General features: G+C 41.8%; 1 protein-coding gene across 1 annotated transcript in view; it reads left to right on the forward strand.

The window, feature by feature from the left end:
* The window catches only part of EML6 (EMAP like 6), an 884,002-nt gene that overhangs the window by 252,756 nt on the left and 604,120 nt on the right, over positions 1–27,126 (forward strand). The window contains exons 4-5 of the mRNA XM_085612599.1: positions 7,403–7,471; positions 13,164–13,349. Of these exons, the coding sequence (XP_085468725.1) occupies positions 7,403–7,471; positions 13,164–13,349 (255 nt within the window). The remainder of the gene's footprint in view (positions 1–7,402; positions 7,472–13,163; positions 13,350–27,126) is intronic.

Raw genomic sequence — 27,126 nt, forward strand, 5'->3', positions numbered from 1 at the left:
TCTCTGTAGGTTATTACAAGTGACCACAGCCCTCGAAAACATACAGACACACAACTTGTCTGTTCCCAACATTCTGCCACCACCTGAGAGTGAAGACGGCTTTAGCATCAGTGCCACATCTATGCAAAAGGGATGCTCTACCAGTCACACCCACTGAAACACGTCTGGATCTGACATGTCCTGTCTTCCACATGTCAATGTTGCTGAAAAGGCAACCAACCCCACAGGCTGGAAAAAGTGATTTCACTGAACACTCAGTCATGAGTCTATTTTGTTTGTTTGCTATTACATTGTTGTAACAATGTTACATCAGCCAATGGATACAGTTGAATTAGGAGAGATACATTATTGTCACAACCTTAATAAAAGGTGATCTTTCTGTTATGCGCTATACATTACCATCATGTGTGATTTATTTTCTTAGGTGATTTAATCAATATTACCTCAAAAATCATTGTTGGTGATGTCTGTGTGTCATGCACGACCCTCTTCTGCACCTGGCCCGTCCTTCTGCAGCTGTTGTGGTGGTAATTTCTCATCTGAGTCGGATTCGGGCTCATTGGTGATGTTATGAAGACCCTTCCTCTTGGCTATATTGTGTAGAATGGCACATGTGGCAATGAGTTTACAACCTATCTCAGGTCTATAAAGTAGTGCTTTGCCAGTTATATGGAGGCAGCCGAACCTGGACTTCAGTATGCCAAATGTCCATTCTATAATGGACTGTTTTGTCTTATGTGCCCTGTTGGACTCCTTTTCACTTCTGGTTTTTGGGGTCAAGTATGGTGTCAGTATCCAGGGATGCAAGGTATATGCACTGTCTCCTTAAAGAGCATGAGAAGGAGGAATGATTAGGTCACATTACACAAACAGTTCTGGCCACTGTATGCAATTCTTTTGCCAAGTAAAAAGCAATCTCCAAATTCACCCTGAGATAGTCAGTTATGTATTACACAGTGGCGGAATATGAAAAAGTCATGGGTGCTGCCTGGGGATCTGACCACAAGGTCTGTTATGATGCATTTTTTGATAATTCTTTTTATTGGCATTTATTAACATAAGCACACATACATCACATTCCGTGGAGATGAGTATGTTACATGAGTAGCAGAATAGACCGTCATCAATATAGAGAGCACGTTTGCGTCTTGTTCCGTGTAGATGCGGACTGTGCTGTAGCAGATCTTTGCCCGTAAAGAAAACTGGGGGGGATAGCCAAACCGGGAAGTGCCATGGGGTTCTGAATGATTGGACAAGGTCTGTTATGATGCATGAGCCATAACACACTACCTGTACATTGAGTGAGTATGAGCTGTTCCTATTTCTGTAGATGAATTCATTTGCTGAGGGGGGACTTTTGGCAATATGTGTGCCATCAATACAGCCAATAACATTGGATAACTGTGATACCTTGTAAAACATTAATTTGGTCCATTGTGAACATTGGGGGGTGGGGGGGGGGTATTTAGAAAAGATGTGTATTGGTAAACCTTTCTAACCATGATATCCAAAAACTTGTGTAAGAACCTGGAAAATGCACTCTGTGACACGCCCCCCCCGCCACTGTTATGACCCACTGATAACTGCCAGAAGCTAGAAGGTGTAAACAACACAATATCTGCAAATGTCCTGGGATTGCATTGCTTCTGAGTGAGGGGGTCTGAAGCTGAGGTTGTAACTCAGCAATTAATTCCAAGGTTACCTCACTACTGAGTCTGTACTTCTCATATATCCCATCCTCTGTCTGTTCAAACAGGGTGACTCTCACCCTCAATTTCCTCTCCTGTCTCCTCCTCCTTCTCTGCCTGCCAACCAAAATCCTCATCCTCCTGGCCAAGACATGCAGATCCGCCATTCTGAAAGAGCCTGATTCATTTTGGGTGTCCTTTTATAGTTTGGACCTGGTTACCACCTGATATAGATTGATGGTAATTGCATTTCCTAAATGGCTATTTTGCGACTATTCGCAATTAGGAAATCCTTTATGTTATGTGATGGTGTTTATAAAGCTCATAGCTGCTCCAACAATGGGGCTTCCCCCAAGCCTGGAGCCTGAGGATGATTAAACTGTATCTACCGGCCTGTCAGAGGGAAGAAGAATGAGGGAATACTAGATGGAAAAACAGCCATGTCTTCAGGGGTTTCTTGAAATGCAGGTGGTTCTCAGTGTTCCTGATGGAAAGAGGTAGCGAGTTCCAGAGAACAGAGGCTTTGGCACGAAAGAGCAGCTCCCCACTCTTGCTCTCCTAACTCAAGGTACGATGAGATCAGCTGAACATAAGGAGCAGGAGGGTTGGTAAGGGTATATGAGATTGGACAAGATTGGGGCCTCCGGGAAGTGCAGAATCTTGTGAGCGACACAGAGTCTTAAAGTGGATTCGCTTATCCACTGGGAGCCAATGCAGTTAATGAAGAAGACTGGTGTCAGTAGGGAGAATAGCAGCCTGGCTGCAGCATTTTGGGACAGCTACAGTCTTCTGATAACTAACTTGTTGATTCCCAGATACAATATATTACAGTAATGTAGCCGGGACTGATTTACTGCCTGAATGATGCTTTGTCAGGTGCTAGATTCGAAAAGACCAAGAATGGGTGTGAGGCAAGAGCCCGAAAAAGTGCCTTCTACTGATTTGGCTTGAGTCTGAAAAACCAGGGTTCTGTCCATGAAGAGACCTAGATTTCTGATGGAGGACTTTGGTAGAGGAGGGGAACCGAGGGAGGAGGGCCACCAGAGGTCAGCCCTAGAGTGGGTATCTTTTCCCAATAGAAGTACTTCTGTTTTATTTGCATTCAGTAGAAATCAATTGGCATTCATCCACCCCGCAACAGCTAGCAATCCTCTTTGGAAGTTTGCCAGGTTGAGCGTAGGATTATCTGGGTAGGAGAGAATGAGCTGGGTGTCATCCCCATAAAATATCAGCTTAATCCCCGTAGATTTGATAACCTGTGCCAGCGGCTATATATAAACGTTGAACAAGGTGGAGCTCAGTGAAGAGCCCTGGGGAATGCTGTGGTGTAAAGTGTGGGAGGAGAAATGACCCGGAAGGAGCATTCAGGTAAAAAAAGACACAACCAATGTAACAAGGGGAACCCCTGCAAACGGATGTAGGTAGAGATTCAGGGGATAAAACAGAAAGAATACAAAAAGGAGCGTCTCTACCTATAGATTTCAAAGCGTACAATGTATCGTCTCATTAGTATATCAACACTTGGACTAAGGCAGCAAAAAGAGAATTCAGAAGATAACATTCAAAACATCGAATATACGTTGTTTTTTTTTATACCTCTTCATATGTGGATGTGTGATCTTGGTGTTTATGGTGTGAAATGATACCGGTATGAGTGTGCAAGCCTGTGTGTGTTTGAGCTCGCTTGGGACCTTTCTATGTATGTTTATTGTTATTTGAAAATTTTCTTTATATCAATTGCAAATTACTCAATGTTTTTGAATTTATATTCCTTTGAAACTGATCCGAGCTAAAAATAAAACACTTATGGATTTGTTCCTGATTATTTTTTTAATGTTATCTTCTGAATTCTCTTTTTGTTGCCTTAGTCCAAGTGTTGATATACTAATGAGACGATACATTGTACGCTTTGAAATCTATAGGTAGAGACGCTCCTTTTTGTATTCCAAAAAAACGACACAAACCAGGACAGTGCCGCCCCACCGATGTCAATGCCTTGTAAGTGTAGCAGTAAGACTTTGAGACACCATTTCAAATGCGGCGTTCAAATCAAGCAGGATCAGGGCTGAGGATCGGCCCTCGTCTAGGGCACAGCGAAGTTGATCCGTGGCTGCGAGGAGCGCGTATTCTATGCTGTGCCCTGGCCTGAAGCCGGTTTGGAAGATACCCAAGAAGTGGTTATCATCCAAGAACTTAGTAAGAATGCCATTAACGTGTCTCTCTGTTACCTTCGCAAGAAAAGTCAAAATGGAGATAGGGTGGACATTTTCAGCTTTGGAGGCATTCAAAGACGATTTCTTCAGGAGGGGGATGACCTTGGCATGTGTACGTGGTGTAAGGAAATCGCTATTTGAAAATCCCAATTTGTGATTTCCTATTTAGTGATTTCCAAAATGCAATTTCTACTGGATAGAAATCGTATTTTGCGCCATCGAAACAGTCTTTCGTATATTCTGAAATGGCATTTTGCATTTCCTAACAGCGAATCGCACTGTTAGGAAATGCAAAATGCCTTTGTTCATTTGGCCCTAAGTTCTCTATCGGGGCCTTTGAATTCAGGAGGGACCCTGTGGGCCAATGTTTAAAAGTAGTCATGTTTGTTCTGTCCATATTGAATGAATAGAAACCTCACAGAAGTACCTAGTGTCTAATTTAAACCAGCACAGACTTATGTTTTTTTCTTCGGTAAATCATATCTATTTTTTGTGGTGGCTCTCTCTCACTGAGTGATTGTATATTTTTGATCTGCTGATTTTTTCACAGCATGTTTTTTAATAATGGTTCAGGAAATTATGTCCTTTTGAATGGATATTTCTTTTTGGGTTAGTATACAATTTTTCATACCTTTTTATGTTATTTAAAAAAAAAAAAAATTTTAAACATGTTTTTATTGCAGAGTTATAAACAAGGCATCCATTAAGTCAACCTCTACACGCATGTCATCTCAATGCACATCCGTCGTTATAAAAATGCACACAGCCATTCAGCCCACATCCCGGGGGCCGGGCGGCATACCAGTACAGTGACTCAGAGTATCATGGCGAACATCTCATAGAGATGTCAGGTCAACAGCATATTATAGTATCTGCTTTCATACCCATCAAACTCCCTCCCCAAAAACGCCTCCAAGTATAGTCAGCCACTCAGAGTGGTTGGCACCAGTATTGTTCTGGTCCACAACATCAGGTCCACACTAGTGCCCTCCCGTGGTAGCAGTTCCTAAGGCCTATCGGTAATCACATTATATGTACCCAAGGAGCGCTGCTCTGGAACCCCGTTCCCCTGTAGTCATCAGTCATAGATCCTTTCTGCAGGCGCTCGCAATCAATACCCCATTAACTCCCCTCCACCCTTCCCACCCCCCAACTGCTGCTGATGTGGGTTATAATTGTGGGTTCTGACGCTAAAGTTTGCCTACCTTTTTATGTTATGTAGTAATTTGTCTTCTGGTTAATATCTTTTTAAAGTTTGTATACAGATGGGAAGTCACTTCAATCATTACGTTTCTGTTTTTGAGATTATGATACTTTGTAGTGTGTCATTATATTCTCTTGTCTCTCGTGTCTGGCTAATAGTGCAGTTTCTGTAGCACAGGACTGTCTTGTTCCATTTTGATAGACCAGGCAAATGGCACTGAAAGTTGTATACAGCCCACACCTGAACTATTGCAATGCAACCATGGAGGAAGAAAACCTAGTTGCAAATCATTCAGTAATGGTGCAGAGAAGTAAGACCATTTCTGATCCATGAAAAATATATTACCTAGTCAGACTTCTTTGAGACAAAGCTAGCAGCCTAAGCGACATCACCTCGTTACTACATCAGATTGTTATTTCTGTGGTCTTGACAGCTTGTAACGCACATCTATTCTATCACGTGGTGTTTGAATTAAAACTATTTATAATTATTAGTTATTTCTAATCAAATATTTTGAGAGAAATTAAATGATCTTATTTTTTAGTTGAGGGTGGATTAAAATTAAAACGCATCTCTAGAAGAGGGACCTTAATTACCGGATGTAAATGCTCCAAGTCAGTACATTGACCCACCCAGGGAGAGCCAGGAAAGCTAACAATCGGTCAAGGCTTTGCTTATTGCTCATAGTAGGTGCTGCCCTTCATCTCTGCCCTATTTATGCTGGAGGCCGAAGCTAGACTTTAGGACTACACCCGTACAGCATGGGTGCTCGCATTTCATGGCCGGTAAGTATCTGATTTTGTTTGTTATTCAGCAGTTGAGATATGCAAGTAAGGGAATAGCTTGAGACTAGATTAATTTTTTGTCTTTAAATGCCCCTGTGTGTTCATTAGCCACTCTACCAGGAAGCGGAAATGGGTCATCCCATGGTAACAGCAGGCGTGAGGATCCCTGGGCCCTTGGATAGTGGTGTTCCCCCATTGGTGTAGGTATGCACAGTTTAGATACCCCTGCAAAGACCACTGACATTTACAACCAATTTAAATCTTAGAAGAATATTAACAAATCTATGCCCTCAAACTACCAGCTTGAAAGCTTCTGCTACGACTGATTTGACCCAACGCCTTTTATCAACTTCCTCATACACCTACTGAGTATGACCTTGCTGTTCAAACCTCTTTACCAAGGTGAGCCACTGATCCCTGATGAAAAAGCCAGTTTGCCTTTGTATAGCTGGGCACTGGGACTTTCTCAACTGTGTGTTTTCTTTTCTTTTCTTTTTCCTGTCAGGAAAATGTTAAAATATAATATGGATATTCATTCCCTTTTTCTACTACAGTATGCCATTGTTGCTTAGCGGCTGATGACGTGAGGCTCTATGCGGCTGTATTGGAGCCATCCATACCTGGAAGCCAGGTGTAGTTTCTTTAACAGTAGCAGTAGCAAAGGAAATTCAACACAGCAGATGATATTTATTAGGGATTCATCCAGTGGTTGAAATAGTGTTGGGTTTTGCAGGCAGAGCATTTAGGTCGTATTATTACTCCAATCCGTAGCCTTCCACAACACAGTTTTTATAGTGCGGTCCCCAGGAAGGCAACCTTCTTTCTCCATAGAGAAGATAATTCCTCCAAACGGTAATCTGAATTTTTTCTCTGGCCTCCAGCCATGTTTTTCAAGGGGTCTGCCACCATTAACCAGAAATCTCCCCTGCCAATCACTCAGATCCTGAGTTGGTACTAAGTCTTAAAGGGCACAGGTGGCCCTTACAGTGGTTGGTGACATTATTGGTTGCAGTGAAGTCTAGAACTTGGACTAATGACAATGACTGGTCAGTGGCGTAAGGCAAATTGATGGGGCCCGTCTGCAGAATGTGGTCAGTGCCTCCTTAGATTCCCATTCTTCACAGATATTCATAGGCCTTAGGCTGAATGGGGGCCCTCTTGCACCGCCGGCGCTTGCTTTACACGCCTGTAACTGGTATGTAACTTGGTTATTATTACCTTGTCTGTCTCCCTCACCACACCAATCTGGTTTTTTTTACATTGATGTTTTCATTTATACTTTAGGAACAGCATTGTTTTCTGGTAAATCGTAACAATCACCTGTGCCTGTAATTCCTTTGTTTATCCAGTAGTGCTTAACTTATTTTAAAGGCTTGTGTTTTTTAGCGGTTTTACTTTAGGGCTGCCTAAAGTCTCTGACTACATTAACATAAGTTGTTAAATTGGTTGAGGAGACGTATAATAATAGATCTAAATAAAAAACAAATCCTGTTTTATTGTGCTTTCTAACAGATCTTTGACATTGCTTGGGATCCATATCAGCCTAACAGACTGGTTAGCTGCGGTGTCAAACACATTAAGGTAAGCGTGTTTTCTTTTATAAATGTAATGGACATGAAGTTTAGATAATGCTTTAAACAAATATGCAGAATTGTAATTTCTGACTCTTAAAGTATATTTAAGCCTTACTTGCAACCTATGTAGAGGAGCAGTAAATGCCTTCTGACATTGTCACTCTAAGTTGGGGGGCACTTGCTCATTTCCCTTTCTTCAAGAATTCCCTCCATAATATAGAGTATCTCCCACAACCACCACAAACCTTGCAATAAACCAGTACTCAGACAGTAGTTGAAGATCTCACCAAGGCAACGCAAACCGATGGAGAAGGCAGCCTCCCTAATGTCACATTTTCAATTTTTCCAAGAACGTTCGTGAAGCCACAGGGTCAGTGAAGAGATTTCCTTTACCACCAGGAGCCACTATAATTTGGGCTGGATGCCAAATCATGGCCTCTGGGACAACATCTTCTCTATTTTGAATTGTGAACATATACTAAGATTAGAAACCAAACATCTGTTCTTTCCAGATGTTTATTATCTTTTATCCAGTACAATCAAGTATCATGGCTCAATAATTTGCAGGCGATTGGGAGTCATAGCAAACACAAAGTGCGAGACAATCTGTATGTCAAATTCAGTCGTAACACATCAACCATGGGAAAGGGAAACGTAGACGTGTAATAGTCCCTTAATAATTTTCCTGGGCACTTGTTTTTTTGTTTTTTGAATCCTGCTGTTTAAAGTGGCATGTCATCCTGTCATCATTTGTTTGCCATTTTCAGGAGGAAGGTGCCCCAACTGGTTACTTTTCTTGACTGACTTCTTGCTTTCTGTTACTTTTTTTGGGGGGGAGAGTTTTATATAGCGCGAACTAGACCAGAGACATCTGGTATCAGACCGCTTCACATGAGTACCAGTTTCATTACAGAAGGACACATTCATTTTAGTTAGGCACGGAGAGATTAAGTGAGTTGCCCAGAATCACAGGATCTTGAGCGTGGTTGCCGAGACTCGAACCCGGTTCCCCAGCTTGGAGGCCGACCGCTCTAGCCCTAAGGCTACATCCTCTACTTCAGTAGGGATGAGTTCTCTGTCTCCACCCATAATAAAACAATCTTCTCCTTATAGAACACATTTTCTTCTTAGCTTTGACAACCATTTTGACTGCACTCCTCATTTGCACCAAGAAAGTATTTTTACCCTTTAGCTCCCTCTGGACTCTTGCCCATCATTTTGTCACCTTTTTAATTGTTATGGGCAAGATGGTCTCAGTTAGAAAAATGGCAACATCAGAAGATGCTTAAATATACTAATAAGGCATTCCCCTTATTGGAAGACAGGAAACCCCATTGTAGGAGCCCTGTCTCTCAATTTTGGTCTCAAGCTTTATCAAAGAGCCGATAGTGCAAGTCTGGATTTCATCAAATAGTTCCTGTTTCTTGCCAAACTCAGCAATTTTTAAAAACCACACCGCCTTACATAGTTCTCACATATTATACTTTCCTCTCAGTGTCTGTTCTAGCAGTCAAAAACTCCAATTTCAATTTCATTTCGATACTTTAGATCCAATATTGTGGGAAGGGAATTTCAACTCTCTGATGGTAGCCTTAAAGATTGCTTCCCCATGGGGCAGTGCTAACTGGGCCTCGTAAGAGACTGTCCCCTCCGGAGAGTTATCTGTGTTTCCGAGGCTCCAGTTCTCGTGCTGGGATTCCCTTCTTGTCTTTTGCCATGGTCGTGTTGTATAATTCTGCACTTAGCCTTCAGATTTGCTTAGAGCACCTCGGTGATGAGTCTACCTCAGTTCAGCTTCATACCCTCTTCTTTAGACGAGGAGCACTTCTTGGTGTGAAGGTCCCTGGAATTCCACTGACCAGATCCTGAGTCCTTTAGATCGAATGATATTTGCTCTAGGGAATCAAAACCAATTGTATTAAAAGAAAATTGTGTTGCACATTTTTGCTTGTTGCATTTAAAATGCAACAACCTATTCTGGTTGGAAGATTTACAAGTTGTTATCATGATCCCATCATGATCCATACAGTACAGTTTAGATAATATTCATCATGACTGGTTTTGGCAGAGGATTTGCGGACATTTCAATGCTGGGTAGACACTGATTCACTCCTGATGCCTGTGGGTCATTCAATAGTCCAAATAAGCACACATTTCAGACACAATTTACCAATTCACACATTTACCAAGTGTGCACTCTTAAATGGTCAGCACATAAGACATGTAAAAGAAATTGATTTGATAGATGAGGACCAAAATTATTCAATAAGACAGCATTTGCCTGAGATGGGCAAATGAAATGACTAAGATCTGAAATCGACGAGGAGAATTGGAATGATAGCACTCGACCAATTCATTTCTGGTAGTGAGGGAACTATTGGGAAGACAGACTTACGCCCTCATGGTTTCAGTGAGGCAAAGGGTTATAATTTAATTTTATCATAAACCATAAACTGGTGTGTAGATAAAGACATACAAATTAAGAGATCAATGAATAACCAACCGACTAAATACAGTATTTATGCTAGTTTTAATAGAAACATATATACTTAAAACACATTTCTTCATGTTGTAAATAAAATTATCATGTTGTTTACACAGTACATAATTAAACATCGAAGCTAGTCAAAAACATCTGATGCGTAACAGAGTAATTTTGCAGTTCACCATTACGCAATAGCTTTGAAGTCAACGTGACCATGATGCTGGTGAATGGACGCTGAGTAGGAATACACCGGGGTAGCACCTTAAACCTCTAGTTGTCCCTTGCTGCCCCTGCTCTTGCTCCCCCTAGTGTCTGGTTCCTGAAGGGAAGGACAGGGGCAGACAGTAAAAAGGACTCTAGAAGCCATGTTTGCGTGGTGTAGCTACCTCCCGTGACTCTTCACCTCAGTCTCTTCAACAGCTAGGAAGAGGCTGTTAAAGGGTAATGTGGGACATGGAGTCAACCCTGAGGTATCGTGGGTAGACAAAGGGTATGTGATGTCACTTCCCCTACCACTGGCATTTTAATTTATTAACTCCCATGGTCTGACATTTGGACAAGTATTTGTAACCACTGCGTGGCGTGGCTGCACCAAGGTCTGTGAGTCTAGAACGTTCTTTAGAATTCCTTTTCTCATTTGTCTTTTCGAAATATATTGATTGGAATCATCCATCACCTTCTCCTGCTCTCCATAAATGCTGATACTTGTACCATATCTATGAACAGAATTGTTTGCCAAGCTTTGTTCAAGTGAAGCTAAGCATGAAAGGTGGTTGTAGATGGATTGTTTCTGTTAACAGTGAGTCATGCTGCTTCACAGTGATTCAAGAACCATTACGTAACTCAGTGGTTAATGTCAGGGGTTCTGGGACAGAAAAACACAATGCAATACCAAATGCTAATGGTGCATCCACTGAAATTCCTAGTTTGAGTTCCCCCAGCCCCTTCGTTACTCTATTTGACAAAGAAATGTTAGCATGTGGCTCGAAGACGGAACTGTAGTGACGTCCACAGCACGGAGTGAGTCATCAGAGAGTGTTCCCCCGTGAAACACGTTTCATCTTCTCAGGCAAGGCACAGAGACTAATGTCCCCTGTATGGACAAGAGTTCTGGGGATAGAAGAAAGAACACGAGTCACATGGAGGATAGCAACTTAACCCACCGTGAAACAATCAGACTTTCTCTACGAATTGCCATGCTTTCCATCACACTCTGATCCTGGATATTAAGTCCCTTTCTCACAGGTGAGAGGCAAATGCTTGTCTGAGATATACCAGGCCCAGTTTACATAGATTTTTATGTTGGAGACTATCCACGTCGGAAAGAGGGGCAATCACCTATAAGTGCTGGCAGGAAATAGAGGAGCAAATAAAGAAAAAGAAAAAAGATTCCTGAGGGCTACATCTAAAACAGGTTATTGTGGAATTCGGGAATAAAAGAAGCCTGGAGTGCAAGTATTGGGAAACAGGCCTTTTATAAGGTAATAAAAGCCACAAACAAGTATCTCTCATGCTTAACAGACAAGACCAACCTTGCACTCAGACGACATGCCTGGACAGTGATTAATTCCTATAAAAAACTACAGCCCCAGGAATATCGTACACCACACTTTTCATTAAAAATAACACATCAGTTTATGCAGTACCGCTTTGGAAAATGGGAAACAAAAGATCTAAGGCCATCCTGGAAGAATCAGACATCGAATAAAGAATGTCGCCTATGCAATTATTAGGAAGAAAATCTTGCACACAATTTTTGCGTTTGCCTGAGGTACTTGAAAGAAAAGAAACAAATGCGGAAAGGAATTTTTAGAGAGCTAAAAATACGTACATGCAGGCAAGTGGTAACCTTTTGGCTGGGTGGTTCCTCTATACCGCTTATATGTCAGGGCGCACAATTTGCAATATTAAACATAAAAGCAATATAACAATCAACATAAGACACCTGCACCTTAACAAAGAAGTACTAATGGTAAGCACAACCATTAGATCATTTCATGAATAAAGTAAAACGATTAATTTGCACAAAGCATCAGCACTTTAACCCAGGGTCTATGTAACACACAAAGGAAGAACAACTAATTATCGGGGCAATACAACTGAAGATCAGTTAATCGAAACCAAGTATCGGAATGGGCACTGAAAAAAGAACAAAGCCATCGCACCATAAACCCTGGTACAACAAGAAGGCAGATAAATTAACTGAAATGTATCTTAGTATGATAACACTTCATATTTTAAAGCATGACTCCTACTTGTCATTTACATTTAGTCATATTTTAATATTGAATCGTAAAATTTTATTGTTAAAGGTTAACAAATTTAAACCAAATTGGAACAATATTAGGTAATGGCTAATTCGCACAAAGTGCTTGCACTTGAAATAAGGTTACTATATTAAGAACAAAGGGAAACGGCAACTCTCCTAGTAGCGAACTTCAAAGAAGAATTAATCGAGCCACAGTCTCATAAGAACTGTACAAATGCAAACTTTTAAAATTCAAGTATATAGGACCGTTTAAAGATCTGATAGGTATTTATGTATAGATTAATCTATTATGAAATGTAAGGAATGTACGATTGTGTAATGGTTTTTATTGATCATATACCCAAATAAATAAATAAAAAAATACATAGATTTTTCTGTGAGCGGGCTTGTCTTAGCCCAAGGATAAGTATGTGTGACTTAGATGAGGACATTCCAGGACAAAGTTGAACTAATCCTTGAAAAAAGCTTTGTGAGTGGAGCCCACTGTGCTGTATTCTAGACCCGTGTCCTTCAGGCTAATCCTCTCTGATTGCATAGGTTGATAGTGGTTGATTCAAGCACTGGATTATGAAGGGGAGAGGCAGGCTGACATAGATTCGATCGACATCCCTGGACTGTTACCTTCCGCCCCTCTAACGCTCACTCTCTCCTTTCCCTCTCCCACTGTCTTCCACCTCTCCCACTCTCTTCCCCCTTTCTCTCTCACATTTGCTTCTCTGCCTTTTTCTCCCCTCTCCCTCTTTCTTTCTCCCTTTTGCTCTTTTTCTTCTACACCCCCTCCGCAATTAACCCCGGGGAGCTGGAGAAAATGACAAATGCCTGCAAAAAACAGCCTCCACCGGCTGCACCCCGTGGAAATGCCCGACAGAATAAATGACCAATCTGGCGCTAATGATTACTGTTTAAGTAATAGTTGCTCTAATGTATATTTTTTGTCGGTTTCAGTTTTGGACACTGTGTGGAAATGCACTAACTGCCAAAAGAGGAATATTTGGCAAAACCGGGGATCTTCAAACAATCCTTTGCTTAGCATGTGCAAAAGAAGATGTTACATATTCCGGTGCTTTAAACGGAGACATATATGTCTGGAAAGGGCTAAACCTTGTGCGGACAATTCAAGGAGCACACAGTGTAAGTGGAGTATTTTTATACTTAATACACACAAACACAAAATCTACATAGTTAATTAAAAATGATTTATGCAGAAAACATACAATGTTGTACATTATGGCAGCGTACAATGATTCAGTAGTAAGGGTCTATAGTCTTGCTATTAATTTAATGTTGTCACTTGTTGAAAAATTGACAATCAAAACACCTAATGGCCTGATTAAAATTTTGACAGTCGGCCTGGGGTAAATTACTCTGTTGCCCTGACGGAGGTGCAGACCACCTAACAGGCACCACCATCAAGGAGCTTTTTACCAGTGCATTGTAACTTTGTCAGACGTCTCCGTCAAACATGATGGAGCAATACGGTAACTATACAATTTCTTTTTATTTTTGGAAAGAAAACCACAAAGCGGGATTTTCGTTTTGAAAATAAAAAAAAGTGCCTCCCTCGCCTGGAGAGTTTCTCCCAAGGCGAGGGGGGCATTGTGCATTTTTCAATACCACTTACAGCCAGGTTTTTCCTGGCTGTGACGGGAATTGAAAAATGACTATATGTTCACCCATTTAAATTAGGTGGGTGGATATATGTTATGTTATGTTAAAGTGATTTATAAAGCGCATGGCTGTCCCAGCAACAGGGCGTCTCAGCGCTAGCGGACATGTGACCAGAGGAGATCTGAAAGATAGAGGAAAAAAGCCAAGTTTTGATCAGTTTCCTGAATGCCCAATGATCTTCAGTACTGTGGGCAGCCAGTGGAATAACATTCCATAGCGCAGGGGCCTGGGCTTTGAAGGAGCGACCCCCTGCTCTGCACCGGCGCACCCGTGGAATGCAAAGCAGATGGTGGTCAGCGGAACGCAGTGCTCGCGATGGAACATTTGGGGAACATAGTCCCTGCAGGATTTTCAGGACCCAGGCCGTGTAAGATCTTATGTAAGATGCATAGAGTTTTAAAGTGGACTCTCTGATTGGCAGCCAATGAAGACGATGAAGAAGGTTGGAGGTATGGCAATGCTTTGGTAGGGCAAAAAGAGTGCGTGCCGCTGCCAAATCTCTGACTGCCCTTACTCTGTCTATCTGTTAGAGAAGTTTGACCACAGCAGAGGAGTAGTCTTCACCTTCGTCAAACTATGGTCCACTTGAATCAAAATTGGGTGGGCGGACAATAATGTTGGTGGGGAGGGAACTCTGTTGCTGTTGCAAAAGAGTTCCATCTCCACCAACATTTAAACCAGGCCCTAAATAACATGAAGATGTATATTAAATGTTTTTAATTTATTTACCAAGAAGCAAAACAAATGTTTGATTTTTATTTATCTACATCAACTTCTGACTTTTGTCATGCATGGGGCATAGGGTGCCAGAAATATCAGCCTTTACTGATATGCATACGGGGTTCCCATAAGTTTGGTAAAGTGAGGACACAAGTTATCCTATTATACTAATGTCCTGCTGGTAACAATTTTTAAAATGATTTTTATTTTTCAGAGAAGTATAATGTCAACAAATTGATGAGTACATTTCACATCATATTTCTTCTAACAACGTACAGAAGAATAACACAAGATGTTTTCTTGGGATGACAGTACTTAGCCTGGTTACAAAAATGACTAGCTGTCATAAGGCCAGATAAAATAAGTGCAGTGTGCATGGAAAACCGAAAGAGTTACAACAGCTTAGAACCAACTATTTTCAATAGCTTTGTTTTATTTATCTTTCCAGTTACATATGTTGATCTTTTTAGTGATGTGTGAATTTTTGCAATCCAGAGCTTGGTGTCAGAGTCTAAGATCCCAAGATCAGGTAGATCATTGGTAATGATGGAGGTAGTAAAGTTACTATCTCTGATTAGTTCTACACTTTAACATTTTTCTGGCAAATTGCATCTAATACAGATTTATTGCTTTTGAGGTTAAGCCTTTGACGGTTGAGTAAAGCTCAGAAGGTGCCAAGAATGTCTTTTTGATGAATAAGGGGATGTTTAGGGCTAGCGTGTGAGTCATATTGCAGTCTTACTGTGCAGTCTGTTCCCGCAATTTGACTCATAAGATTGCTGACGTTGTTAAACATAGGAGGCTTTGTTTGCATTCCAGTCAGGGGAAAGTAGGACCTTGAAAACAGCACAGTGGTAGCCAAAGCATGAAAACATAAATCTGGCAACTTTTTTGAGAGAACGTATTTCAGCTTAAATATTTCCAGAGTTCTTCAGGTGGTAAGTTGTAGGAATTGCTCAGCTCTTTGGAGGACATTTGGGATAGTTTTGAATCAATGGACTAAAATTAACTATACCATGGTAAATCCAGTTTTTCCAATGAATTTCTTTCTTCCAAATGGCGATGAATGGTTTGTCTCATGTATAGGCACATTCATGCTTGTATATATAGTTTTTTCCTTTTCAGCTATTCGTTTAAACAATCTTTTTGAAGTTCTTATTGTATCTTATAGAGGTTAGGTTGAATTTAATTTAGAGCTATATTATTAAACATGTATTTGGGAAACGATTCATCAATATGGATCCATAAGGTCCATTGACATAGTTGGTGTGGCCTAATGTTTGTTGGTTTGGTGAATGAAACTGATGCAGTAAAAGAAATGTGTGGTCAGAGAAGGTAGTGCTCCCCAAATCTCTCTTCATTTCTAGTTTTAGTTGTGATTTTCTGGGTTTGCAATTTTTCCCCCTAAAGAAATGACTACAAACATTTTCATTTAGGTGTAATTTTAGTATGCTTTATTCCAGATAGACGTTGGTGGTTTAGTTAGTCCATATATAAATCTGGGCAGAGTACAGATTTTGGCAGTGCTATTTTCTAGTGTTAAGGACACACCCTTTCAACGTCATCTGTCAATGTCTGTGGCAAGCCTTATGTATGTATAATGTAGTCTAGCAAAACAATTCCCGACAGATTTGCATAGGTATCCTCCATATCTATGCCTCCATCTGCTTATTGTTCGTTTTTGACAACATTAATTAGTTTTATCCTCTTTCCACTATGATTTGCCCTTTTCTTGTCCTCTGCATTTAATCCATTTTCTTACTAACCTCTTGTATCTCTTCACTTCTCTTAATGCGCTCTAGCATTACTATCACTCTTCCTCATCCTTATAGTTCTCCTTTTTAAATTAATTTTGTTTCATGTATTTCTCTTTTTTGATTATGTGTAGCATTTAATTATTCAGTGTTAGTATCTCTTTATTGTATATGTTTTGTACCCTAATGTATGTGCCCTGCAGGAGATTTCCCTTTGCAGATCTTTTAGGGGGTGTTACACATATCTATTATGATTCTATCATTTCATTACTTTTATGACCGTGTTCAGATTTGGATCCAAATTATGCCTCAGAAGCAAGTATATCAATAGCATTAATAATCCTACTACAAGAAAAATAATTGAATTATACAAAAATAGGAATACTCACACGTCATTCATCAAAGAAACCCACCTCACCAAGTCTACACCACTAAAACCCTGTAGATGGTGAGTTGGTGCCAAAAGCCATAATTGTTTTCGAACTCTACAAAGCTCTATATGAAAAAAAATTGAGAAGAAGCAGGTTCATTCTCCCATTGTTAATTTGAACTAAAAACGTCACCATTGTCAAATGTTCTTTCTAAACATGAATGGGAACAATCCTAAATCATTTTTACACTGCATTGACCATAACAATTCATGATGATAAAATTACAGGAGGATGTTCAAGCATCGCCTATGATTACATTATGGATAGAAAATACTATACTAAAACAAGTGATGAGAGTGCTGCACTACGTTCCTTAATGCATGTACTAGAGCTACACATATGATGCCTCCTCCACCCAACCTCTACAGACTATACTCACAGTTCAACACTCCATAAAACACATTCACTCCTTCCTACAGGCATCCCTATCCTCAGTATTAATTGGCTTTTGTTTTTCAGATCATACCCTAGTGTATATTACTCTTTCCTCGCCAGAAAATATCCCAAAAATACCAACTGAAACTCATAGCTTTGTTTTGCAAGCCATAACGTTTTGGGTAATCTCCAATCCAACATTTATCAGTCCAAATCTGTCTAAGATGTGAAGTTATTCTCGAACAGTGTTCAGCTATATGTCAGGTGTAAAACTAAGGCATATACACCCCACAAAAAAGATTAAATATCTCTTTACACTTACATAGGCACTTTAATATTAATTATGCCCTCCATTGCCAGCCCAAACCAGGTTCGTGAGTATAACTAGAAAAACTCAAATATAACATAAACAGAATTTACTCCAAAGAAGAAGCGCTATCTCGTTTTCTAGTTAAGCTAAAATACCGAGAAGATGGTCAAAGAGGAGTTTGGCTTGTAGGCACAACTTTAAACAATGTTCTAATCATACATTGGCCCACTAACTCAAAACTGAAGATGAAACACTAATTTAGAAAGACACAAGTGACATGTTTTACTTAACACTTTTCAGCTGTCAATCAACCTCTATAAAGAAAGAGCCATTAGTCTTATAAAACTGCCTAACAATGTCTAACTGACTTAGAAAATGAGCCTCATAATCTAAAGATAAAAGAACTTGAGGGAAAAATTTAATCAATCCTGATGAAAGCACCTGAAATGGATAGATTCATCAATTAAACCAAACCCCTGCAAATTAAATTTTCTCAACTGTTATGTAGTGTGTTTAATACAAAAATCAAAAAATACTTTCCAAACATTTAAGTAATTGTGTTACAAAAAGAAAAGACTCAAACAATGGGAAAAATAGTAAACAGTCTCACTGATGAACTCTGACTATAAAATCTTAATTTATATATATGTACAAATATTAAAATGTCTGGGTACCAAACTGTTTGATGTAAATCAGTCTAGTTTTATCCAGGGCATGTATGCCCATCACAACATATGACAACCAAGTGATTTCATTCAACTCCCTAAATCTCATCATTACCAGATTTACTACTCAGCTTGAATGCTCAAAAGACCTTTGGTAGTGTAAAATGGAGTTATCATTTTAAAATATTGCACAAATACAACCATGTAGATTCTTTATGGGATGCTCCTCAAGCCCTCTAGCAATGCTCATCCTAAGTCATTGCCATTAATGGGATCACATGTAAGCTAATCTGCGTTGAAAAGAGGTACTCACATTAGACGATCCGCTTTCGCATCTCAAATATTTCCTGGCATTAGAACTCCTGCCCATCACCCTGAAGCTATGGGATACAATAGAAGGGATCAGAAACAATGAGCAAACCCTTTTTCTTTTCTTCTACTTTCTCACAATAACTCAATTAGGAAACCTAAAAGTAATAGATTTCTATGGACCCTGATTAACACTCTCTTACTCCCACCTTCTAAAGCATTTGTTTAGGTCAATGCAGGAGGTCCCAGCTGGAATAGACTATTTACTTCATGTTTACCCACTCTATATAAACAGTCAAGGGTAGAGAGAGTTGTTGAACTGAGATAAACAGTGTATGATGGCTATGAGTCCCTACTAGTCTTACATATAACACTAGTCTCCTATTTCTGTTTCCCTATAACCATGTGGGTTATGGTAAGAAAAATGACAATCAACTGGAAAGTTGTTTGCCAAGAGATCCCAACTCTGCATAAAAAACTGAAAATTCCCGCGGAGGACTACACATGATTACCACCTGCTAGAGTTCTGCAGGATGAAGGAATAGGTTTCTCAAACCAGTTGTGAAAGAATTATTGGGGCCTCTCACTTATTCTGTGGCAAATGACAAGGTCTTTGAGAAGATCACTTTGATGACTGTGCTCCTGGTATGTTGCTAGACATCAAGATCTTATGACATGCAAGGGTACCAGTTGTTTGCGTTCCTGAGGTCCTGTGATGTGAAAAGGCACTACCCTGATTCATTTGCAGAACCCATTTCCTTTCTTACACCTTTGGGCATAGAGAAATTCCTGCATCTGGCAGGATGAAAAAGCTTAAACAAAATTCAGACACTTTCCTATCTAACAGCCCGAGACACAGTTTGTGTCACATGGGACCTGGCCATTGATCATAGTCGATCAGCCTCAAGTCACACACAGACCTCTTACTGACTTTTTTACATTGATCACTAAATAATGCTTCCTTTCTTCAATTTTCTTTTATTACAGAACATTTTTATTATCATCGACTCCTGTTAGCGTATTTTAGATTTCAGTTCTTTGAACATTAATAAATTCCTATTTTGATTTAATATATTGAGTCTTTTAGTTTTGAATGTTTGAATTTTGCTAGTAATCTACCTGATCCTCCTTTTTTCTTCTAAAGAACCAGCTTGTGCTTGTCCTCATACAGAAAAAAAGTTTTTTAAAGTGGATATGAAAGGCTTTCTTTACATTACTCTTCCATTCTAACTTGCTTTTGGCTGTAATTCTGCTTTGGACATTATCTGTGCACCCACTCAACGTTCTCCTTAATGTTTCACTAGTTGGATGTTGTACAGAATGTGGTGTTTTCGAATCTGTACAGTAAGAGATATATCCAGCAAACTAGTTTTAGGCTTAAGAAATAGAGATGATATCCCTTTAGCAGCAGGTCCCACCTGAAGACACTGTGTAAGAAAGGTTATTCATTATGGCTTCTCTCTAAAAATCAATCCGGTAATTGTGAACATTTCCAGAGGAACAAATGGCTAGGGAAACTGTGGAGAGGATATTTAACTGGGTGGCAGGGAATTTGTCCCAGGACCTTTACCAACAACAGTGACAGGTCTGTTGTCTTTCTGGACTCGATCATTAGTTGGGCCGCCCAAAAGCATCAGCTCAGACTTTGGCTAGGGAGTAAGCCATTTGAAAAAAATCTAGAATTGCTTCACTGAAACTAGCATCATGGCTGACTTCATGGTAAACCTGGGACTGCACCTAAAGGGCTTGGCGAAGTGCCAGATGAAAAGCAGCTAGCATAGGGACAGCATTTCCACCTGCACTTTTTGTAAATGCAGGCCCCTGAGAGGCAGTGCAATAGCCAGGGCCAGACTGGCCGTACTTGGCATCGGGCGTTTCCCTGGGAGTCTGAAAAAGTTGGGGCCGGTTTTGCAGCAGTGGGGGTCAGTTTTGTTACTGGGGACCCCAGTAACAAAAGCAGCAAGCACGTGTTTCCAGCGTTCCAGGGCCAGGCAGTGCTTCCCCAGGGGCTGGTCCGAAACAATTGCCAGGCTTCCTTTGTGTTTCCAGTCCAGCCCTGGCAATAACCCTACTGAGGGCCTTATGTAGGTGGGCTTGCATTTACCACTTCATAAATACCGAATCATACCGATTCGGTATTTATGAAGTGGTAAATGCTATGTAGGTAATTGGTCGGTAAATATTACCGATTCGGAATAATTCGGTAATTACCGAATCGGTATTTACCGAATCGGTAATGAGGCATACCTTCCCATTGATGGGAAGGTATGCCTCATTACCGAATAGGTAAATACCGATTCGGTAATGGGGGAGCACATGCAAGGGTGGCAGGGTGTCACATTGACACCCTGTTGCACCCCTGATTCGGCCATGTGTGCACATGTGGCACACATACATGCCCTGAGGGCATGTGTGTCTGCCACATTGCACACATCTACGGGCAAAATAATGCCTTTACACACATATTCGTCATTTACCACCAACTATTAGTTGGTGGTAAATAACGAATCCCCACACACACCACACAGTCCCCCTACATCTGATTTCTGTATTCGGAATTTACCGAAGCGGTAAAATTACCGAATCGGTAATTTTACCGATTCGGTAATTTTACCGATTCGGTAAATTCCGAATACAGAAATTCTCCCCCTACATACCAAAAGCCAAAATACCGGTCGGTAACGGTATAATTATCGAAAATCGGCCGTTACCGACCGGTATTTGGCTACCTACATGAGGCCCTGAATGAGGTATCTACTGGTTAGGATATTAGTTTTTTTTTAGATGTATTGTTCCCTGGCACATGCAGACCCACAATTAATGGCAAGGAATTGGCAGAGAGGAAGAAAAAAACAAGAGCTTTCAAACATAGCTCCTCAAGGATTTAACATTTGCCCTCCAAATTAGGTGGACCCAAACAATGAAGAAATAATTATCCTACCGTCTATTAATGCTATACATGTCAACCCACACATAGTGAGACTGCGATGAAAACAATAAAAGGCAAGATGTAAGGTATAGCAGCACGAGTGGTAATGATTGAATGGGATCAGTCTGATGCCACCTCCAAGATTGAAGCCTTGGAACGGAGGGTGCAGGATGGAAAAGAGGCACTTGATGAACTGAATACATATGAAAGCGGTGCTATTAACAATATATAGAAACTTGATTCGAGACTGAAAGTGTTGGATCATTTGCAGAGTGTTAGACCTGTCCGCCCTAGGGTGATCTTCCCTGTTTTTTTTCGCCCTTGCCTCATTTTTCCACCCTCTTTTTGGTTGGCTCTAGGTCTTCGGGCACCTTACCATTGCTGGTCAATGCTAAGGTGCAGGTGCTCTCTACCACTAAGATGGCTGCCACAGACCCCTGCTACTGCGGAGCGGTCTTTCAAGAAGCGCCCTAGTTGCCAGGAGCTGCCTAGAACCCTTAGGTATTGTGACATCACTAGCCTGACCCCCCTGCCCATACCTAGAATGTAGAAGCCCCTGGAACCTTCTAGAATAGAGTGAGGTCACATGACTTGGGAATATAAATAGAAAGGGCGGGAAACTTCTAGCCAGTTGATGAGGTACCACTGACCTGGGGGGACCCTGAGCTGGAGTTTTAGGCAGAAGGGGGAGGGGGCACCTATACCACTAGGGGTGACTAGGTCTAGGCCTTGCCCTTTAAGCTGCGTGAGGAATCCTGACCAAACCCACTGACCTGGCCCAGTGTGAGGGAATCCCCAGGGGACCATCCAGAGAGGCCTGACTGACAGCAGCCTCCAACTCAACCCCCCCCCCCCTATTTGCCTTAATCAATCCCTCAACTGGGAAAAGGGCAACAAGCCAACAGGGCCACAAGAAACCACCAACGAGAGCGAAGGGCAAAGAACCATCCCTGCCACATGAGACCGCCACCTGTAACTGAGGAGCGCTGTCCTCTGACTGAAGCGCTGTGGCTGTGAAGCACTAAGGGACCCCCCCTGTCATCGCCGCTGCCCGAGTTATTGAAGCGCTGTGGCTGTGAAGCACTAAGGGACCCCCCCTGTCATCGCCACTGCCCGAGTTACAGAAGCGCTGTGATTGTGGCGCGCTAATCGAGCCCCCACTCACCGCCGCTGCCCAAGTTCTGTCAGCGCGGGTGTGAAGCTGCCTCAGACTCTTCGCCGTTGCCATGGACGCTGCAGCTGACAGGAGAGCCGGCCGCGTCAGCTGAGGAGAGTTCATTCCGCGGGGACTCCAGAGGCCGCAACCGATCCCAGGAAGTTCACCATCCTCACGTGACGGGGGCGCCGGCCGTGTCACAGGCCTCGCCCCCGCCCTCATCCAGCCTCCTCCGCCCACATTCCGCCTTCTTCGCCCGCGTCATCACCCCGCGAGCTGCGCGGCTCCAGCGGGAGTGAAACAGCTTGAGACCGACGCAAGGGCCCCGGAGGGCCGAAGTGTGCAGGTAACGACCCCGGGGAGGGAGCGGAAACTCACGGAGCGCGGGGCCTGCCGAGAAGTGTCTAACCTAAGGGAGGCAGCCCCGCTCCCGCCCTTCCCCCGGGAGAGACTGTGACTGTGCCCCGGAACTGTCTTGAGGAGACTCATTGTGACATGGGACCTTCCCATAATATCTAGGGGAGAGCCAGAAGGCAAGCACACAGCCCCCATTAAGGAACTCCCCCTCCCTCATTAAAAGTAGTACAAGGGGACCATACCCCCCATGGCACGGGATAGAATCATCAGGGATCGAAATTCTGTCAGAGGGGGTTGAGGGAGAGGGGGTTGGTACAAACGTTAATTAATTCATGCAAATTCGTGCCAATGTTTTGCTCAGTCATTAATTAATTCATGCAAATTCGTGCCAATGTTTTGCTCAGTCATTAATTCATTCATGCAAATTCGTGCCAATGTTTTGCTCAGTCATTAATTAATTCATGCTAATTTACAGTCAATGTTTTGCTCAGTCATTAATTAATTCATGCTAATTTACAGTCAATGTTTCGCTTAGTCTTTAGTAATTTCATGCTAATTTATTGCCGAGGTTATGCTTCTATCTAAATGATTTCATACTAGCCTACTCCCTGCTATAAAACGCTACATAAAGAGTCTTGTTCTTAAACACAATTGGAGTGGTGTCAGTTTCATTGCGTGCGTTACTCTGCCTAGGTGAATGTGTGTACTGCACAGCTACTTTACACAGAATGCCTTTGGGTGCCTTCCTGTCACGAGCCAGGCTACCTTTGTGAATGGGCAACCCCAATTCCAACACAGAGAAATACACGCGTGTGATACCCACTGAGTAAATCTTTTGAGCGATTTGCTAAGTTTTCATTAGGGTAATGACCCACATCTGCCGGTGAAGAACATACCAAATACACTCTGATGACAAACATGGGGAGGCAGCTACTGGAGGGCAGTGATAGATGTCATACACGCAACAGATTGCCAATATCAAGTACTACAAAGATTGTTATAATCAATCACTGCAAATGCAGTACCACAAGAAAAATGTAATGCTGGAGGTCAGTCATCTTCTACTGTTTCCCAGGCTTTGTCCACCCTGGTCAGCAGTAGGACTTTGTTAGGAATTAAAAAGAACCTAGAGCTGAGGGATCTGGAAGCTTTGGTGGGCCAGTCATTAAATCTGAAAATGTGTCATTAGGTGAAAGATGGGTTTACTCCAGTTGAGGCAGAGGAAAGATTTTATGTACAACCTTAGAGATTACGAGGCCTGAGATCTTTGATTGCCTGGACTCTGAAACTTCATTGCCCTGCCCTCACCTCCTACCACCCAAGCTATTGGTTAGCTGTTGTGATTATTCAGAAGTGATTTGCGCTGTTGAGTTGTAAACATTGGTTTGACAGCTATGCTAAGTCTTATTTAGGCTCTGTTTCCATATCAATACTGTGCTCTCAACATTTAAATATAGTTGCTACTAAAAATGACTAAATAGGAGATGGCCATAGAGGAAAGATGGCCGCCAGTGAGCTCAGCAGGAAGCAGCTTGTTTATTGAACTTTGTAAACAAGCTGTGGGGGAATGAGCAAGATAAGAGGAAGAAAAACGTAGAGATGAAGGAAAAAATGGAAAAATAGCTGGGGCTATCGTTTTGAATGCTTAATGGTGAGGGGAAATGGACAGGTTAAATCCCATGCCTTTAAATCTATCATCCTACCGCACAAGGTGCTTTGGAGGTTGGTGGCAGTAGAGGCTGCAGACTGGCTGAAGGAGTGGTACCATTAATATGGTGAAGGGGGCATTGGCTTGTCCAGAGTTTGACAAGGCTGAGGAGAGGAGAACGGCACTGTAGGCTGTGCCAGGAGAAGCAGACAAAAGGGGTGAGTGGTGTGGTAAATTTAAATTACCTAGACTTAATTTATGCGGTAAAATTCAGTAAGAATAACTCAGTAAAAATAAGAGGCAGAATCCGTGGTATTTGAGGTTATAAAAGGGAATTTATTCCTTACAAAGGAATGATGATGGTTCGAACCAGGCAATCGAGTTCCGTCACCACGAAGGTTCAGGAAGGGATCAGCAATACATTATTGACAGGTTATAATATTTATAGTAAAATGCATTACAGTAAAGACATATGCAGAAGGCGTTACAGTTGAGAAGAGAGATAAGAATACACATACGTAATGAAAAAGGTGTTACAATAGGCGTGCATAAAGGCGTATACTAGAAACGTCATTATGATGATGACACAAGTGGGTGGATCCATAAGAGAATCCTGCAAAGTCAGCAAAAATACATGGCAGAGATGCGCGCGCAGCCGCATGACGTGTGATTGATGTGCAACTAGAGGGTGAAGGGAACTTGACATTTAGCCCTACATGAGGAGACAAAAGTCTGGGATGTCAGGACAACCTAATCCCAAATCATATCTAATATCTTGTGTTTAAGGAACTATATTATCTGGAAGGAAAGGTCTTTCGGACAGAGTCTATTCTATACTGACTGCTAGTGCATGTACAAGCGTCTAAGTGTCTACATGAGATGCGAGGGGGCATGGGCCTACCATGGTAACGAAAGTCATGAATTACTTGCACGGAGACAGTAAGGCCGGGCCCTTTGCTCTGCAGCTGGAGGGATGTTTACCTAAGCTACTAGACAGGAATGCATTTCTTGAGGAGCGGAGCAGATAACTTGAAGGCTGAATACAGTTTTGGCAGGCAACAGGCCGGGCTAGGCACCGTTAGCCGCGCAGGAAGTAAGACAAAGTTCATGGATACAGATGCAGGTCCAGGCTGGAGTATTCAGAGGCAGAAGCAGGAAAAGCTCGATGGCAGAATTCAGGGCCTACCTTGTCAGAGCTGGAAAACGTGAAAAGTATACCATATAAAGACGGTGGCAAGGCATACTTAGGAACGGAATATCTGACCCATTCATGGCAGATCTGAAAGAGGACATATTAACGTTGGACACAATTGTATTTGCGTCTTCATAGCTTGAAGTGGAGGGAACATACATGTACTTGTAGCATGTACATGGAGCCGTTGGGGTCTAGATAGGGGACACAATTGACCATAAAAATTCATATTTCCTCATTCCCTCCTTGTCCCCTACGGACCCTTCATGAAATATCGATCTTCAAGAATCCATCAATCTGTTCATGTAACATCATTTGCTCTTCTTTCTTCTTCCGGGATCTTGAATGAAAACTTGGACGTGGAATACACGATGTGGCACACAGGCCGCAAATCGCTGGTCCACATTGTAGACACAGGCAGCAACTGAATACTATGAGAAGGCCAATACCTAGGAAGGATAGGACTTTCCATCCCCAGGCTGACAACACGCTCCAGAACCAACCGGACCATGTCCAAGTGCCTGGATTCTGATGTATCTGGTTTGCAATCTTGTGAAGACGAGTTATGGCTTTATATACGGATGGCGCGTTTTCTGGGATGAAAACACAGCAACTTGATCCGATGACCCTACAAGCTCCGCCCCTATCGGCTAGGATGACGTCAAGGACAAGACGATTTTGGAGAACAACAATCCGCATCGCAGACTGCTCCTCTGTTAAGTTGCCTAGGGCAGAGGTAGTTTCATTCACTACTGCTTCAAGGGTTCTGGTTAATCTACGTATCAGTTTACTATTTGAGACAACACCTATGTAAGGAAAGAAACCTTTATTGAAGTCTGTATATTGTTCCCATGCTGTTTCAGTGTAGTCAACAATCGGGATATCTCTCTGGGGTCTATGGTGTACTAGATTGGTATTTCTATGATAATCAGGAGGGGCTAGGAAAACAGGTGGCAGAAGGAATGCAATGTAACAGGTACCATCCCAATCTAGAGGTAGGCGTATATATGCGGTATGACCACATATGAAGTAGGAATGACGGGAAGCTCTAAATGTAGACTTGCCTTTCTCACTGAATTCGATCACAGTAGTACATTTACTATGACCCAGGTGTACTGAACCATTCTTTCTTACACAGAATTCACCTTTGACTGGAAATACTGACATAGCAGGCAAGACTAGTGCAGCTTCAGATTCAACATTCAGAATCATGAGGTTAAGTGTAAAATTACCTAATCCATATACTTCATTTTCTAGATCAGTTCCTGTTCTTTTGGGAAGTCCCTCCTTGTTACAATAACAGGCTTTAAGCAAAACTAAGTTCAGGTTTCCCCATACCCAGTTGCTCTGGTAAACTACAGTGTTTGAATCTAAAGAGTTAATCAAACTAAACC

Source organism: Triturus cristatus, chromosome 6 (assembly GCF_964204655.1).
Source record: "Triturus cristatus chromosome 6, aTriCri1.1, whole genome shotgun sequence".
NCBI lineage: Eukaryota > Metazoa > Chordata > Amphibia > Caudata > Salamandridae > Triturus > Triturus cristatus.